At 40.7% G+C, this 19,448-nt stretch overlaps 1 protein-coding gene across 1 annotated transcript in view; it reads right to left on the reverse strand.

Moving 5' to 3' along the window:
- FNDC7 (fibronectin type III domain containing 7) overlaps positions 1 to 13,655 on the reverse strand; it is a 29,506-nt gene extending 15,851 nt beyond the window's left edge. Inside the window, exons 1-6 of the mRNA XM_007977756.3 lie at positions 13,567 to 13,655; positions 13,012 to 13,030; positions 8,807 to 9,061; positions 7,791 to 8,051; positions 4,278 to 4,535; positions 803 to 1,057 (exon numbers count right to left, since the gene is read on the reverse strand). Coding sequence (XP_007975947.3) covers positions 803 to 1,057; positions 4,278 to 4,535; positions 7,791 to 8,051; positions 8,807 to 9,061; positions 13,012 to 13,030; positions 13,567 to 13,641 — 1,123 coding nt within the window. The 5' untranslated portion in view covers positions 13,642 to 13,655. The remainder of the gene's footprint in view (positions 1 to 802; positions 1,058 to 4,277; positions 4,536 to 7,790; positions 8,052 to 8,806; positions 9,062 to 13,011; positions 13,031 to 13,566) is intronic.
- Positions 13,656 to 19,448: the final 5,793 nt, after the last annotated feature.

Raw genomic sequence — 19,448 nt, forward strand, 5'->3', positions numbered from 1 at the left:
TAATTCAGCTAGACTTTTACATAATTATGTTGGAGTATTCTTATTTGTAATGTAGTTATTTAATTTCAAATCACTCCACTCATTCTTCAAAACTTGAGCATCTCCCATATGCTGATCATACTATTATAAGCACTGAGGATGAAGAGATAAATAAGATGTAATTCCTGCCTTGTACAAGATACAAGTCTAGTGGAGGATAATAGCAACAGCAATTGTGATGCTAATAAAAATATTTGCATCATGCTTTATCACACACAAGACCTTTTCACATTCATATTCTCATGATTTGTCCCATTTTGCAGTGAAGAATACTAAGGAACTAGCAAGGTGGACATCATTACCCTCAGTGAAGGAATGAATTAGTGGTCAAGTTAGGGTGTAAACCCAGGTGTCCTATTCCAAAGTCCTCCACACCATGTAGCATCTTGGCCATTGTATGTCTCTCTTGGTCTTAGGGAAAGAGTGACCTCCTGAAATGCAGGCACTGCCTCCTCTTTGGCGGCAGCACATGCTAGAACACTCACGGAGTACATCTTTGTGGACAGTTCAATCTTTCAGAGCAAGGTTGAACAACTACATTCTTCCTCCTCTTTTCACTCCCAAACTTTGCATTCTAGTTACGCTTGGGTCCACAAAACCAAGATTCCCTAGTCTGGAAAGAATGTGAGATAAGAGATTACTTTCTGTTCTTAACCCTAGAATGACTCCCAGGTGGCAAGTTAATAAGTGGAATAGGTGATCCATTCTGCTGCTGAGGTTAGCGATCTCAGAACTCCCTTGACAAGTATCAAATGGGACTTACCTGTGGTATAATTGAATATGTCACCCAAAGGACTTTGCCCTGCCTTATTATAGGCAAAAACACTAATAAAATAGGTGAAGCCACACTCAGATAAGAAATTGCACTCAGTGAGAGATGTGTTGCAGTGTACTTCCAAGCCGTCATCACTCTTCACAAAGACCACATAGTAGTCACCCAGATCTACATTGGACCAAGCCACAGACAGGTGGCCGGGGGGATCTTCTTGGATCATCACTCTTCCAGGTGCACAAGCAACTAGGAAATGATCAATAATAAGCAAACATGAGACTACTGCAGGAGATTTTCTTCGCATGTTTGCAATTATCTAAGATTTCAGTACAACCCAAATAAGCAACTCTGAGCTTTGTGACAGATTGAATTTGGTGCACAAAATGCAAAACTGTGCACTGGAAGCATTAGAAGATTTTCTTTATAGGACCAAAGGTTATGTTATAGGCCCCAAACCACTACAACAAATTTTAATGACCTGTCACATTCTCTTGTTATACAAAATACTGTTTGAAATAATGAGCCATCAGAGATTCATAGTCATCTTAAGACATAAAAATTTTCATTATTAGATTATTTGTTGAAATATTTGACTTCATCCAGAGATGAAGCTAGTCTGGCTTCAGTGGAATAATGAATATTCCAGAAGTTATCTGTTTTAGAGATTAAAATACAGATATCATTCATTATGTTTTATATTAATATATTCTCTAATTCTTCCAGCAAATATCATCATTTTACAGTTGAGGAAACTGAGGCTTATAGAGGTTGGTAAGTTGTCCAAGATCCATAAGTGGGAAGGAATGGAGCTGGGTCTTTCTGGGGGTTTATGTGTAAAGCCTCCATAGCATGGAAAGTTCTGTTTTAAAAAATATATTTTTTTAAATTTATTTTTTATTTTATTTCATGTATTTATTTTTTGAGACAGAATCTCACTCGGTTGCCCAGGCTGGAGTGCAGTGATGTGATCTCGGCTCACTGCAACCTCCACCTCCTGGGCTGAAGTGATTCTCCTGCCTCAGCCTCCTGAGTAGCTGGGACTACAGGTGTGCACCACCATGCCCAACTACTTTTTGTACTTTTAGTAGAGATGGGGTTTCACCATGTTGTCCAGGCTTGTCTTGAACTCCTGACCTCAAGTGATCCTCCTCCCTCAGCCTCCCAAAGTGCTGGGATTACAGGCATGAGCCAATGCGCCCAGCCTAAATTTATTTTTTAATTAATTAATTAATTTTTTTGGAGACAAGGTCTTGCTCTGTCACCCAGGCTGGAGTGCAGTGGTGCGATCTCAGCTCACTGCAACCTCTGCCTCCCAGGCTAAGGTGATCCTCCCACCTCAGCCTCGTGAGTGGCTGGAACTACAGGTGCATGATCAGCTAACTTTTGTATTTTTTTTGTAGAGACAGGGTCTAGCCATGTTGCCCAGGCTGGTCTCGAACTCTTGGACTCAAGCAATCCACCCGCCTCGGCCTCCGAAAGTGTTGGGATTACAGGCATGAACCACCATGTGCAACCTGGAAAGTTCTTCTAACTGCAGCCTCTCATGCACTGAATGACAGAATACATTCTCATGCCCATTACACCCTCCAGGGAGCATCTTAAACATAGAGTTAAGATACTAGATGCTACAAATAAGGAACAAATCAAATAGTATGTATAACTCAGTACAAACCCAGGAGACATTCTCAGATGTCCTAAAATTTATCTCACACAATAAATGTTAGACTATGTCAAAAGTAGGCATGTATTGATTTGTTAATATTGACTGTTTCTTTGTGTTAAGGCAATACCTCATTTATCCACATAATGCCTCATTTATTGATGGAACAAAATCTTCTGAAAGAATGAATTCAAATAAAGTTTGTTCATTCAAGTGCTAAGCTTTAAAAATTTTAGTTTTCACTAGTGGAAATCTTCCCAAAATATATTACACACTTCTGGGCCCCAGGAAACACATAGTACTTTGTAAACATAGTTCTTTTATTATATATTTTTAATATAATATATATTATATGTAATATTAATATATTAAATATATTAAATAATAATGTTACTTTATTATTGGTCAAGGTCATCCCCATGATCATGACTGTGTCATACACAAACTGCCTTAGAACCTCCTGGACCTGTAAGTGTGAAGGACTTTTTCAATGGCACTTAACCCTGACTGCATAGTAGAATCAACTGGGGAGCTTTTACAAACTATTCATATCCAAATTCTATTCCCAGCAACTCCAATTGGTCTTAAGTGGGACCTGGGTATTGGGGTTTTATAAAAGCTCCCCAGATGCTCTTAATGTGCGTCCAAGATTAAAAAACACTGCATGGTTCTTCCCTGCATTAAATGCCTAACTGCCTAACTCAGAACTGCTATGCTTTTGAAAGTGTTTTTTCTCTCTTCTCCCACTCTCAACTATCTTGTCCTCATAATCACTTCTAATGTACCATTCACATTAAATTACAGTTGTCAAAAGAGAAGCCAAATCATCAAGTTTGTTATCATTGACCTTAATTTAACATAACTATAAGAGAGTGCGGGCCTGAAAGAATAGCTTTATTTTTTTTTCCTGTGGAATGGAGTGCATCAACTTGGGGATAGCTCCTTTTCTTCCTATTCAGAAGCTTTTTAAACTTAGAATGACATAACTGACTGTGAGATAAAGTAGACATTATTGTAGTTGTCGACATTTTCTTTGGCTTTAAGCATTGGAATTAGGCAAACTTGAGCAGCTTGAATCTCAGCTCTACTGCTTATTATCAGTGTGCCTTGGGAAAATTATTTAACTTCTCTGAGCTTCAATTTTCTTATCTAAAAAAAGAGATAATAGAACCCACCTCACTGAGTTGTCATGAGATTTAAATGAAATAACATACTTATAGCGCCAGAAACATAGTAGGTCTTCATTAAGTGTTAGTTTCATTAATTGTTAGTTTCCATCCCCGAGACACATAGATATTTCTAAATAGAGAAGTCAACCTCCACGTGTGTACGTGGTTATCGCTCTGATAAGAATGAAAATGGAAAAATATCTAAACATATATTCAGAACTAGAAATATCCTGTCTTTATCTTAAAAAAATGGCGGCTCCCACCAAGCCTAGGACATGAGACATGACGTAAAGAAGACGCAGTTATCTGTACGCACAGTTAGAGCTGTGTACAACTCAAACCAGATCTTAGAATTTTCACAGCTTTACAAAGGAAAAAGAAAAAACTAATTAATGAAAGATCTGGAATAGAAACCAGGCCTCCTAATTTTCCAAAAAGTGCTTTTTGCAATACAAAATATCTCACTTCACTATCAGTATTATTCAAACTCATGAGAATGTTCAACTCAATGCTTTCATTTAGACCAGGCTTTCATTTTCATATTTTCCCGGAGTATTCAGAAACATTGTCAGTGAATGTCTCCCTTATAGCAGTCACTGCTGCAAGTCCTACAGCAATCTCACTCTTGTTTACATACCAGTTTTCAGGGTCACTGTTGAAGATGATTTGCTAGATCCAGCATCATTACTTGCTGAAACTGAAATCAGGTATTCAGTTCCACACTGGAGGGAAGAGATGGTGCAGGAACTGAAAGCTGTGCTGCAGGTCAGCTCTGAAGAGTCACTCAAAGCCATCACAGTATAATTGAAAGCTCCTTCTGCCAGTGCCCATGAAAAAGATGCCTTCAGAGCTCCACTATCGAAAGAGACTTGAATGTTGGCAGGGGCCCGAGGACCTACATTTTTGAGAAACAATTAAGATTTTGTAGTAGCCTTACAAACTAAGTAAGAGTTGGCATAACAGTGTTGCAGAGACTGGAGGATAAGATACCCAGTAGTTGGATAATTACAAGTGTCCAAAGCATAAAATTGGGATTTAGGATGATGCCTGGGAACTGGTAATACATCTGCTACTATGCAAACTCATAATAAACTGTGTGGCACTGGCCATATTGTTTACCCTTTTTGTAATTTAATTTTTTCTCATATATAAATAGATCTAACAAGATCCATGTCTAACACCTATAGGTGCTAACAGACATATTTTGAATGGATTAATGCATTATTTAATAAGTAGTTAAAATAATTAAATGAAATTATTAATGGGAAGAACTAAAAGGGCCACGTGGGTATGTTATTATTAAGTGAGAGGTCAAATATCTTCTGTTATTGATCAATGAAACTGAACATATCCCTTCTTTACTTTTGACATCTGCTACAACTTTTACTGCAATAGCTGTTCGGTCATAATCATTTCTAGGGGAGCAGATTTTCTTTCCATTCATCATCAAAAGGAAGGAAGGAAGGTATCAAGTGTGATGCATACATATTAAGGCAGTCTTTTAGTGTCTCCAAAACACTTAACCCTACATTCTTGTAAATATGCCTCCCTTTCTTAAGACTTACCACATTAAAAAGCATAAGGAGGTGTCCTGGCCAGGCGAGGGAAGAAATTGGCCTCAGTTCTTTGGAATCTGTGCTGTAATAACGCCCAAGCAGCAAGCCTTAGGAAACTGCTTCAACAGTCTGTGAGCAGAGACCAGCATCCTCTGGGCAAACAAGGAAGGCCCTTTTTTTTTTTTTTTTTTTTGAGACGGAGTCTCACTCTGTTGTTCAGGCCGGAGTGCAGTGGCGCAATTTCCACTCACTGCAACCTCTGCCTCCCGGGTTCACGCCATTCTCCTGCCTCAGCCTCCTGAGTAGCCGGGACTACAGGCACCCGCCACCACACCCAGCTAATTTTTTGTATTTTGAGTAGAGACAGGGTTTCACCATGTTAGCCAGGATGGTCTCAATCTCCCGATGTCGTGATCCACCTGCCTCGGCCTCCCAAAGTGCTGGGATTACAGGTGTGAGCCACCGCGCCCAGCCGGGAAGGCCTCTTTGAGGACATGAGGACCTAACTCATTCTCTGTAAGGCAGGCACCTGCCATGTTTTTCCCGTGGGCCATCTCAACAGGCCCTTTCCCACTACATGGTCAGCTTGTCTGCAGAGGCAGGTCTGCTTTAGGGAAGTGCTGGGCCCAAGGCGGGTAGGGGTAGCCTGCAGTGTTTTAGGGCAACTTGCTTTGGGAGAACTAGGAAAAATAGGTAAAGTAGTGAGAGCCTGTTATGGGTTGACTTGGGTTCCCTCCCAGTTCATATGTTGAAGTTCTTACCCATAGTACCCTCAGAATGTCACTTTATTTGGAAATAGGGTCATAGAAGATGTAATCAGGTAAGATGCAATCATTAGGGTGGGCCCTCATCCAATATGGCTGATTTCCTTATAAAAAGAAGAAGTTTGGACACAGATAAACACATATAGGGAAAATTCCATGTGAATGTGAAGATAACCATCTACAAGCCAAGGAGAGAGGCCTGGAACAGACTCTTCCTCACATCCCCCAGATGTGACACCTTGATTTCAGACTTCGTAGCCTTCAGAACCATGAAACCAAACATTGCTATTGTTCAAGCCACCCAGTTTGTGGTTCCAGCAGCCCGAGGAAACTAATCCAGAGGCGAAATCTAAACTCTGTAAAGCTTTGTAAAACATGGGTAAACCTATGACGGGGAAATCTTTAAGAAACAAGTTGTTCTAGGGGATGCTGTCTCAGTGCCCCAGCCTGATGAAGATGCTCCCTCCTGTGCCTCGCTGTCTTTGCAGCCATCTGCCAAAGCACTGGTCAGGTGAAAATGGAAACGCTGACTCACCATTGGTCTCTCCTTTGACATAATCCATTCTTTGAATAGAGGGATCATGCTTTATTTGCTTTTGTATTCCCATCAGCTAACCTATGCCCAGCACACAGTGGGTCCTCAACAAATGTGGAAAGAAAAAAAGCACTGTGAAAGGGAAAGGAAAGGGAAGGATGGGAAGGGAAGATAAGGGAAGGAGGGAAGAAAGAAAGCCAGCCAGCCTAGGAAAAGGCCCAAGGAGACTGACTTGTCACAGACATCCTGACTCACCAAGCCTGTCATGAATCACCTCAGGGCTATGATTATACAACCTTCCTAGGGAAACAGTATAAAAGGAGGCAAACCCCTCTCTTCTCCCTACATTCTGCCTTGGCCCATAGACTACGGGGCTTCCATTCCCCTCCAAACTTAGGGAAAGTTGGAGAGAACATTTCTGGTTTCTTTCCTTCCTTTCCTGCGTCCTTCTCGAGTGGTGAAACAGCTAATCTGGTTGGTGAGAGTCTTGTGTCTATTTAGGTTACATTGCCAGTGGATGGCTTACTCTGCCTCAAGAAAAGAAAACACTTCTCTCTCTCTCTCTCTCTCTCTCTCTCTCTCTCTCTCTCTCTCTCTCTCGGCTCACTCCAGCAGCTCAATTTGGACCTCCAGTTGTAATGCTGCAGGGTATCCTCTGCTCGGGGGACCTCTGGGTGGGACAGTGAGAAAACACACAGCAAGCTCCAGCTTCTCCCCACAGCTGGAGGAGCAGTAGTGGGAAGCCCCATGCTGACTTCAGGCCCAAGCTGAGGCCTTTGGGAAACAGATCTGAAACACTAATTCCACTGCAGGATCCCTACAGCATCCTGTGCCTGCAGAAACCTTGCTCTGCTTGTGCCGTATCTCTAGAACAATGCCAGCTCAAAGTTGGCACACAGTCACTCAGTATCTGCAGAACAAATGAATTCCTATTTGGCCCAATTCTTATACTAATTGGCCTGAACCCAGAAAGGGACAAGGGGTGATGGGTAAACCTAACAAGAATCACCTTCTTCTGTGTGATGTTGAATGTGAATGCTGAAATTGAGTTGGATATTAGAGGGCGGTGCCATGCTGTGTGCATTCTGAGTAGCATTTCTTTATCCATGCAGGAAGCGTTTAAACTACTGAGGAGGAATAGACAAGGCACTATAAATAACTTCATAATAAATTTAAATAGCTGCTGCCAGCTGCTCTGTACTTGTCATGTAACACTGCTCTTGATGGCTGCAACGCACAGCCCCCCACGTTAATCAAAAGTAAAATTGTTCGAGGCTGAGCTGAGAAGTTCTTACTTGTTCTTTGATTGCAGGTGGAGTCGTCCCCAGGGATTCCGTTGGCATTCCATGCATAGGCCTTTATGGTGTAGAGAGTCCCGGCTTCTAAACTGGTGAATGTCAAGGAGGTGTTTGTAGTATTCTCTTTCCATATACTCCCCAAGCCATTGGCTCGCATAATGGACACAGAGAATCCAATTGCCATATATACAGCTTCCCACTGCACAAGAATGGAGTCTGAACTTGGAGAGCTTACTTCAAGAATTGGTGCAGCCAACACTAAAAAAATAAAAACATGCATTTGTGTTACCAAAGTCCAATAGAGGATAATTCAAATTTAGAAGCAAGTAAATTGATATCCATAATATACAATAATTATTTACTTTATAAGAGCATTCACAACAAAGTTTCATTAAATAATTGCTATTTAAGTGTATACTAACCATAAATAACTTGGCAGAGGAATGGGAAACAGAGAAACGCTAAGTATCAGACACTACTTTTAACTGAAGTTGGTCAGAAATTAGATCAAACATTCCTACAATCATAATATAAATCAATGGAAAAATGAGGGGTTACACTATTTTAACGTGCACATAACTTTTCAGAAATATGCCTAGGTACAAATTTATCAAATCAATTTCAGTAATGCTGATGACAAACTCCAAATGCTTTTATTTGTTTTGTTAACATATATGCCATATGGTCAGAGTGCAGCAAAATCCCTTCTCCGTGTTCTTCATTTGGCATGTTAAAACCAGAAATCCCTATTTCAGAGATTTAAAAGCTGGGATGCTTTTAAAGATGCCCAGAAATGGGCTTTATTTTCCAAAGCAAAGCATCTGGCATTTAAATGCCACCTCCTCCACAGATAGCTGAATTCTCAAACAGCATCATTTGGTAGCTTTCACTTCTGGGCCTTGAATTGTAGGCACTCATGTGACACCAAATCACATTCTGTATTTGCAGCACCAGAATAACTGATCCAAGTCACAAGCAAACACTCAGCGGAGGATGAGCATCCATCAAGCTACCTGTCTTTGCCTGCTTTGGAGGTGATGCCTGGCTTCTCCCAGCAGCACTGATGGATCTGATGGTGATTTCATACAAGGTTGCAGCCTTTAGTCCCGTCACAGTGCCTGGGGAATTGGCCACCATTGTTTCAATGACTGTGTCCCCGTCTTCAGCTGTGAGGAGGTAACTGGTGGCACCCGGCACTGTAGCCCATTCTACAGTGATACTGTTGCTGATTTTTGAATATGCCTGATCAATAGTGGGTATTTCAGGAGCTGAAAGAGGTTTTAGAGTTGTACATTAGCCAAGATACCTACAAGAATGACTTCTTTCATCATTTTATTCTTCAAGCTAAATCATTCTCATGCTTTCCTTCAGACATAAGCTTTGCCCTTATTATCCAGATCAAGGAAAAACAGAGAAAAAGAAAGACAAAGCTACTCTCCAGAAGAGATCCAGAAAGCTCAAACCTCTCACTCGGGGATGGGATTTCAAAGCTTTCCCCAGTTGCCTGTGGGGTAATTTGCATTTTTTGTACTTTTAAAAGAGCTAAATAAGAATGGGAAGTAATTACGGGAAAGAACTCTGAGAAGACAGAGAGAATAATTGAGAGGCTTTCTTCCAGAGGATTCTACTCCAGTTGGGCATTCTGTGAATTTTGCAGGCTGTTTTGCCATTGATCTCCCCTCTGGGTCCCACAGCCATCCCACTGCCTCCAGCTGGACTCATCTCCATTCCTCCTGCCTGCGCCCCATGGCTGTGGTCACTCTCTCATGCACTTTGCACGTTTTCCAGATAACATTTAATCCAATGGAGGAAGGAGGGAGGATCGAGTTCTTTGTTATATTTACTCCATAGCACTTTCTTTCATATTATCAGAGTGGAACAACTGTCAGATTCTTCTATACAAAATAAAAGTAAACTTTATTCTCCCTTTCTCTATCACAATATCTGCCTCAGCATAAGAATGTGATGGGCCAGGCTATGGTTTGCCAGGGAGATATGAATGCTTATGTCATGGGTTTACACAAGGCATTCCTACGCTCAGGAGTATGGAGTAGGAGCTATAGCACAGTCCTCAGATTGACTACTTTACAAAATTCCATAGACGCAAAAATGTCTTGGATATAGGAGATCCAACTGGAAGAAAAGGTCAAACAAAAATAGCTGGGCTTTATTTGCAACTGGCACTTGGCCTTTCAGGTTTAATGTACTCCACTTGCTGGGTAAAATCACTATATGTCAAATATAGGGAATTTGACAAAACTAAAACTAAAGGGAAGACAAACAAGCAGAACTATAGGGCAAAGAGGGAGAAGGAGTAAAGACAGGTGATTCTCCAGTATCAGCTCCCCTTCTCCCAGAGCCAAGTCCCTATGTGCACGATGCAGACAACTTTCTCTTTCTGTACCAATAGCCCAGAGAGTTAGCTTTGGCAGCATCTCAGAAATAACCATGCTGCAAAAATGAACAAAGTCTCCTCTGTGCCCTGGCCAGACATTCCTTGAACATCACCCAGGATAGTCTCTTTTGCCATTGAAAGAAAATTATGACAGTTATATACACTGGGGGAAAGTCTCAGGCCTGCTTGTCATAGCCACTTGCCAGTGGAAGCCAATTCCATAGGAAAGGGCTACGTTCCCTCTCTGTCTTGCAACACGGAAAGTCCCAGCAGGGGCTCCCTCTTCCAACACACACACACACACACACACACACACACACACACCCCTCTTCTGCTCCCCCAGCTAATGATCCTGTGCTATATGCCTTCTTTCCTCTAATTTCCTGGTATCTCTCAACTCCTTCTGTTTCCTCTGTCCTCACAGTTACTCTTATCTCCTATGTTACCGGTTCTGTTCATTGGAATGAACTAACTTCCTGGGAAAATGACAACCAAACTAGCCACAGATCCAGGAGGCCAGATCATGCATTCACAGAGCGGTTTGAAAGGCATCTAAAAGGCTAGCATGACACAGACCCTCTCCCCACAGGCCTGTCACAGGGCCTGAGGGCTCCACAAAACTGATCTCATGGAATTGATCTAGGAGAGACACGTTTGCTTGGAAGTCATAAAGCAGGAAGCCAGTATCACAGAATGAAACTCGGGGTTGTGTGGTGGGAAAACAGCAAAGGGTTTGGATTCAGGAGCTCTGGGTTTGAGCCCTGGCCCTGCTATTTACTTTTGTGTGTGAAGGCATGCAAGTCATTGTACCTCTTCTAGACTTGTTACCTTCCTTGACAAATACGGATTATTAATACCTACATATTAGGATTTACTTTGAAATTTAAAATACCTGCATTTTAGGATTGTTGTAAAGATTAAGTGAAATAGTGTGTGTTAGGGCACTTGGAAAGTGTGTGTGTGCACGTTTGTGTATGAGCCAAGACAAGTAAATTTTGATGGGTTTGGAAAAGCCAGACCATAGGGCACCGCTGTGGAGAGGTCCTGTGAAAATGGGATTCTGAGGAGTGTGGGGCAAACACAGGCTGGAGAGACAGATTGTCTGTTTTACACCTGGTTTTAGGGCAGGCTCTGACCAGCATCAACAATGAAAGAAGATCAACCCCCTATGTAGTATGTTGCCCTTTTAATAGATGAGAAACTTGAGTGTAAAGTCCATAAAGTAGCAGCAGTTCCTTACTCTTTCTTAATTCTATGGTTAGCCCACTGACTGGACTGATGAAAGAGAAAACTTTATTCCCTAGTTGTGCAACCAACCACTCTGATCAGTCAAAAATGAAACCCTTTGGTTCTCAGCATCTGTGCATTCCACCAGCTCAAAGAGATCTAAATTAGCCCACGAGGCCCCAGTGACCAGACACAGATACACAGCACTACCAGAGCCCAAAGAGAATCAAAATACACACACAAAAAATAAAACCTTCTATACAGTGTAGCTAATACACATTCCATCTATTGAAAAGCCAGGACTCAATTAGCAACTGAGTCAATTAGCAGCAGCATCACTAGCTTAGCCTGACCCACCATTTCTTTAGAATAGGGCAGATGCTGTGAGGACCAAAAAGGGTCCTGTTCTGAGGGCTTGGTGTGTCCTGGGTGTGCTGGGACCTTGTAAGAAACAGCAGAGTTAGATTTTGTCCACCCAAAGGCCACTTATTTAAAAAGTCACTTTGTGTATAGCCAAACAGTCCTTCCTATAGTTTCCTGGCTAATCCTAAAGATCTCTCAAGAATAAGACAATTAGATAAGAATAAAGCAAGAAATAATAATCTTTTAAAGAGATGGGGTGTTGCTATGTTGCTCAGGCTGGTCTTGAAATCCTGGGCTCAAGCAATCAATTCTCCCATCTTGGCTTCCCAAAGTGCTGAGATTATAGGCGTGAGCCTTGGTACCAGGCCAGGAAATAGAAATTTTTAAAAACTTACTGTATATGTATGAATTTTATGAAATTTCATGGCTCAGACATACATCTATATCAAATTTTTTAACTGTCTTGATTTCACTTCTTTTTCTGTGGTGTAGACAAAATAATAAATGCAAATTTTTCTAATTTATGTCAAATCACTATGAGAATTTATTGGTGATATGGTTGATATTATGTGGTTCCCAGAGATAAGCTAAATCCTCCTAAAAATAAATTTCCATTCCAGGTATTTAGATTTCTAGCACAAATGAGCTAGGAGGGGCCTCTAGATAAATTATTTTTGCCTTCAGTTATCTACTTAAGAAAGATGGAGATCAAATATTTTTAAAAGAGGGCCCCCTTTCAGCCCTGAGTGACTGTTGTCTATAATTTAAATATGCAATATTAGAAGCATAAAATCCTTTTTAAAGCAGGGAATATTGCCAATTTAATCAAAGATAACATTTCTCATTTTTCCTCTAATTCCCCAGAACACAAACAAGAACATTTATATAAATTAGACTCTGTACAATATCTTAGCTAGAATGATGATCATTGTAATATTTCACACATGGCTAACTGTATATGAGAAAATGCATGCCTACATGACTGTATATATTACAGTACTCAGCAAGAACACTTTCTAAAGATTTGTCTTTCAAGTTCAATCCATTTATTTGTCTTACCAATTATCAACTCCCCAGGACCCAATATAGTGCTTAGCACCCAGTGTGAGTGCTCAGAAAATATTGAATTTTTTTTTCTTATAGAGCCTTTAGATTTCAGGATAGCCCATAAATTAACAATGGAAATTAAAATCAAATACGAAGAGGAAAAACTTTCATGTCAGAAAATTGTACCTGATTTTGCTGAAGCAACCTGAAAAGGAAAGTTTAGAAAATTAGAACCATACAGAAAAACACCACTTGAACAAATGTAAAACAGGAGTAAAAGCAGTAATAAATTAATCACAACATTTTTATACCTAACGTGAGCAGTCTTTCGATCCATAGAAGTATTTCTCCACACAAATCGTTTCCCAGCACCCCAATCTACCGCAAAGCAACTCTAAATGGAATTTAGAGGCTGGAGGCAGATCCCGTTACTATTTCATTTCTTTCCCCTTTGAATCTGCCTATTGAACTAAGTCAGTAGCTGCTGACAGATTTTTCAGAAATCTTTGTTCTTAAAATATAATGATAATCTTGTTTTCTTTCTCTAGTATATGGCATTAAATTTCAAACACGCAAACATATACAACCTGGGTACGAACTTTTGAAAAGTATTTCGATTTCTATCTCCCCATTCCCCAACTCCTCAAAAAAAAAAAAAAAAAAAAAAAAAAAAAAGGAGAGAAAAATAATGTCTTTCTTTTTCCCCTAAATAGTTGCGGGCAGTTGGAATGATGAACTCACCATTTTCAGACAGATAAGAAGGAATCCAATCAAAGTCCAACATGTCTCCCGTCCACCAGCCATCCTGTTGGACATAGTACTCACATGGCACAAAACAAAGTAATCAGGGTCCTCTTTGGCCCCCAGGAGTACAACACCATTGGTCGCTGGGATGTGGGGCTGTGATGCTGGGAAGAGACCCTAGGAAGTAGCTCCTCCCCTTCAGTGTGGAGCTGACTAGGGACACTTGGAGACTGGCAGGGACAGGTATTGCAAAAACTGAAAAGAAGAGAGTTGGAGAAAGCCATGCCAAGCAGGCCAAAAAGCTACTGTAACCTTGGTTTCAAAGTAACCTTCTTTTTAAAACAATTTCTGTCTAAATAAAAACGTTAGAAAGCTGCACAGAAAATTGTTGATGTGGTAGAGTAATTATTTTAAACTCGGGGATGCTGACCAGTTTTATTTTTCTTTTTCACCTTTATTTGTTGTTGTTCTTTTACTTCAAAGTAAGTGATTAGTCCTACTGTCAGGAAGAATTTGCTGCCAGACTTCAACATGGAATACGAAAGGGCAGGAGCATGTGTCTGTACTGAGAAAGAAAGTGAGAGGTCCCTGGTGAGCACGTTAAATTTACCCATCTCCCATACCACCCTGCAGTTCCAGTACCTTTCTTTTTCCTTTCATTTTTCAGAGACAGGGTCTTGCTATTTTGCCAAGCAGCCTCCAACTCCTGGGCTCAAGCAATCCTTCCACCTCTGCCTCCTGAGTAGCTAAGACTACAGCTGTGCATCACTGTGCCTGGCTAGTTTCTTTTATTTCCAGAGCTGTCTTCCTAGTTCACGCTTTTAATAATAATTAGCATTTAATCTAAGAATTACAATGTAAAATTTTAACAGTGAACAGATAAATAAATGAAATAAACATAATTAATTGGCTTGTCTGAAATCACACAAGAATTACATGATCGAACTGAGTTAAAATGCATCAGTCTGATCTCTACTTTCAACCAAGATAGAATTACAAAAAAGGGAAAAGAACTGCATTTACCCTCCCTGACTTTAAGATTTACTATAAAGCTAAAATAAAATAGAGACTGGGTGGTATTGGCGTGAAGATAGATAAATAGATCAATGGGACAGAGAGTCCAAAAATAAACCCATGCATATATAGATAATTGATTTTCAACAAAGATACAAGGCAATCCAAAGGAGGAAGAATAGACTTTTCAACAGATGGTGCTGGAACAACTGGATAACCACATGCGGAAAACATAAACTTTGATTCGTACCTCACACCATATTAAAACATGAACTCAAAATGGATCATAGATCTAAATGTAACACTTGAAACTATAAAATGTCCAGAAAAAAAAAACATAAAAGAAAATCTTTGTGATGTTGGGTTAGGCAAAGATTTCTTTTTTTTTTTTTTTTTTTTGAGACGGAGTCTCGCTCTGTCGCCCAGGCTGGAGTGCAGTGGCACTATCTCGGCTCACTGCAAGCTCCGCCTCCTGGGTTCACGCCATTCTCCTGCCTCAGCCTCCCGAGTAGCTGGGACTACAGGCGCCTGCCACCACGCCCGGCTAATTTTTTTTTTTTGTATTTTTAGTAGAGATGGGGTTTCACCGTGTTAGCCAGGATGGTCTCGATCTCCTGACCTCGTGATCCACCCATCTCGGCCTCCCAAAGTGCTGGGATTACAGGCTTGAGCCACCGCGCCCCGGCCAAAGATTTCTTACATACAACACTAAAAGCAGAATCCACTTTTAAAATTTGATAAATTGAACTTCATTAAAATGAAGAATTTCTGTACTATTAAGGGAATGAAAAATTAAGCCACAGACTGGGGGAAAATATGTACCTTATAAAGGACTTGTATTCTGTGTGTGTGTGTGTGTGTGTGTGTGTATTCTCAAAATCCAGTAATAAGAAAACAACTCATTATAAAATGGGCAAAAGATATGAACAAACACTTCACAAAAGAAGACATACTCATGGAAAATAAAGGCATGGAAAAAATCCTCAACATCACTAGTCATTAGCAGAATGCAAAATAGGCTTTTTTTTTTTTTTTTTTTTTTTTTTGGAGACAAGGTCTCATTCTGTCACCGAACCTGGAATGTAGTGGCACAATCACAGCTCACTGCAGCCTTGACCTCCCAGATTCTAATGATCCTCCCACTTCAGCCTCCTCAGTAGCTGGGACCACAGGTGTGCACCACCACACCTGGCTAATTTTTGTATTCTTTGTAGAGATGGAGTTTCACTATATTGCCCAGGCTGGTCTCAAACTCCTGGGCTCAAGCCATCTGCCCACCTTGGCCTCCCAGAGTGCTGGGATTATGAGCATGAGCCATTGCGCCTGGCCCACAGAATGCAAATTAAAATCACAGTGAGATACCACTACATACTTATTGGATGTCTAAAATAAGAAGCTGGACATAGTCACTATGCCTGTAATCCCAGCACTTTGAGAGACCGAAACAAGAGGATCACTTGAGGTCAGGAGTTTAGAGAACAGCCTGGGCAACATCGTGGGACCCTGTCTGTACAAAAAATTTTTTTAAATTAGCTGGATATGGTGACATGTGCCTGTAGTGTCAGCTACTTGGGAGGCTGAGGCGGAAGGATAACTTGAACTCAGGAGGTCAAAGCTGCAGTGAGCCATGATTGCACCACCGTACCCCAGCCTGGGCAATAGAATGGACCTTGTCTCAAATAACAAATAAATAACAAATAATAAAATTAGAAAGGCTGTGTATACTAAGTGCTGGCAAGGATGTGGAACAACCAGAAATCTCATACCTGATAAGAATGAAAAATGGTACAATCATTTTGGAAAATAATTTGGCTGTTTCTTAAAAAGTTAAACACGTACCTCACCATTTCACTCCTAGGTATTGACCCAAAAAAAAAAAATGAAAGCATATGTCCATACAAAAACATACATGAATATTCACAGTAGCATTATTTTTAATAATCCCCAAACTATAAGCAAACCAAATGTCTGTCAGCCAAAGTAAGTAACAAACAAATGAAAAATTTCCCAGCAAAAAAAGGAACACACAAAAACATGGATGAATCTAAAAAAAGTCAGACGCAAAAAAGAATACAGATGGTTTGATCCAATTATATAAATTTCTAGAAAATGCAAACAACTCTTAAAAACAGAAAGCAAATCAGTGACTGCCTGGGGATGGAGAATGGCAGGAAGGAGGGATTACAAAAGTGTAAGAGGAAACTCTTGGGGATGAAGAACATGCTCATTATCTGAACTGTGGTGGTGACTTTGAGTGTATACATATGTCCAAATATGTCTTAAATATGTGCAGTTTATTACATGCTACTTATATCTAAATAAAGGTGTTTTCAAATATCAGTCTAACTCCAAAACCCTAAACTCCTTCCACTAAACTACTCTGTCTTATGAGCTGACTACTATGAATTTAAGGCATTTCAATTTTTGCACCGAACAAATATATATTGATATATTGAGGACCTAATGAAGACAAGAAACTATTCAGGACATGGGAAATACAAACAAACCGGAACCCTGTCCTCTTGGAGCATGTACTCTAGCAAAGGAAGGCCAAACTAAGCAGCTAAAGTAATAAAATATGTTGAGTGTTGCTAAATGTTATGAAGAAAAAGTGGAGTGATAGGAGAGAACACAGCTGTTAGGGAAGACCTCTCTGGCAACCAGATGCTTGAGCAAAGGCCTAAGGGAAGTGAAGAAGTGCATCCTTTGGAAACCTAGGAAAAGAACATACAAACAGAAGGAAAAGGAAGTACAAAGGCCCTGAGGAGGGAGCAGCTTGCTTAGAACAGCCTGTGCACTTATGCCCCCAGCAGCAGGGAGTGTTGGTGGTTGACAGCTCCCGCTCAGTCTCTCACAGACCTGCCCTTGGCTCATGAGAGCTGCCTGGCTCAAAGTCATACCTGCTCCCTGGGCCACCTACATCCAATGATTGGTGGATAAAGGAATGTTAGTGCTCCTGGCCCGGATTCAGGACAACTCTGGTGGGGAGGTCTGGATGGTACACCATGGTGTACACCAGGGCAACAGAGGCACCTAGGGTGCAACATGTAAAGAAGTTTGCTGAAGCCCACAGTTCCAGAGGCAGGCAGCACAAACCCCTCAAGTGGGTCATTGGGAGTGATGGTAAACAGGGCCAGTCGTGTTCAGTCACCTGTGTGCAGGCACAGAGTAGACAGAGAGTAGTATCTAACTTGGATTGGGGTATTACTAGACAAGTGTGATGGAGACCGCAGCAAGGGAGTTAAGAGTGTTTACAAGAATGTGATTTGTAATATTGTACAGTGGAAACTAAGCTGGGTAAGCAAGGAACTGTGGTTTGTAATACCTCACTGCAACGGAGGCTAAAGGTGCTGCAATGGAATGAAAGGTTGGCAGGATAGAATGGAATAGAATGGAGACCCGAGGGAGTTAAAGAATTGTTGTAGAGTATCTTACAGAAAGTAAGCAGGAAATATAGGAGTTGGTGATTAGAGAATGGGATGCTTGAAATGGAAACCGTGGAGAAGTGCCAGTTATTGATGATGGCCAGGTCTGTGATGTAACCATGGGAACTGACAGCCGAGGTCAGATGGAGGAAAAAAAATCATTGGAGGTCAGGCGTTCAAAAAATTGAGAGGTCTGAGTATTGGAAGGATTGTTCAATGGGTATTGGAATCACTAAGAATTATGGCAAGAGTGGTGAAAGAGGTATTGAGCCATCTATTAAACTCTATAAGTATTAAAATATTAGGGGAGTATCTTTCGGGTATGGATGATATAGACAACTGAGGGACAGTAGATGGTGTAATCTGATGACATGTGTTTTATAGGACCTAGGGGATTCAGGAAAGAGAAACAATGGTCTGGAAGTACAATGATTTTAAAGAAATGAGTTAGGAAAGATAATTATTGTGTTAGCAACCATCTCTGGCTAATGTCAACTTCTTGGTTGTCAAAATAGGTAATGAGTGTTATCACTGAACTGTTCCATTGGGAAACAATGCAAATAAAGTGGTTGCTTTTGTAATATGAATTTACTTTAAAGCTTTGAATGACTAAATTTACCAGCTGTCTGAAATTCTCCCTTCAGGAATGAGATTCCGCAAAGCAGTGAATGCATGAATTTTGATACTGAAGGGAATGGAGCTAAGACAACCAAGAGAGGAAACAGCTACGAGAGTAAGTCTATTTAAACATTATTAGTGTACTAATAAGGTAATATCAAGAAATTTAAGATTAGTAAATAATGCAAAGGCCAGGAGAGGGACTGAAAATAAAACATAAAGAAAAGAGTCTGGAATGGAAGAGGGAGAAAATGTGAGGATGCTCCATACAAGAATCATACGCTTTCCAGCCCACACGTACCTGTGTCCATGCTTCCTGACACCCAACCTCCTTCACTAAGCTCACACACACTATTTTAGCTTCTGTTACTTGGTGTGCAATTCCAAATATCAAAACTGTGATTAGTCAGGATTAGGTTTTGCTGAGAGCGGACAGAAAACCTGTAACAGTGGCTTAACCAGAAGTTTCTTCCTGATATAAAATAGTAGAGGCAAAGCCTCCAGGAGTGGCATGGCAATTCTATTCCACAGAGTCTTGAGAGACCCAGCCTCCTTTTTCCTCTTTAGTCTGCCGTCCCTAGGATGAGGCCCTCCTTCTTCTTGGTCCAAGATAAAGTTCCGGTTATCACATCAAAGTTCTAAGCAGCAGAATTCAGTGAGAGGAGATAGAAGAGACTAACGATACATGCCAGCAATCTCTATTGGGGAACGATTGGCAGTCAACCACACAAATGAATGAATAAGTGAATGTGATCTGGTGCATAGGTAGATTAGCCAACGGCAGAATTTAAGACATGTAACAGAAAGATATAGAGAGAGGTG

This window comes from Chlorocebus sabaeus, chromosome 20 (assembly GCF_047675955.1).
Source record: "Chlorocebus sabaeus isolate Y175 chromosome 20, mChlSab1.0.hap1, whole genome shotgun sequence".
NCBI lineage: Eukaryota > Metazoa > Chordata > Mammalia > Primates > Cercopithecidae > Chlorocebus > Chlorocebus sabaeus.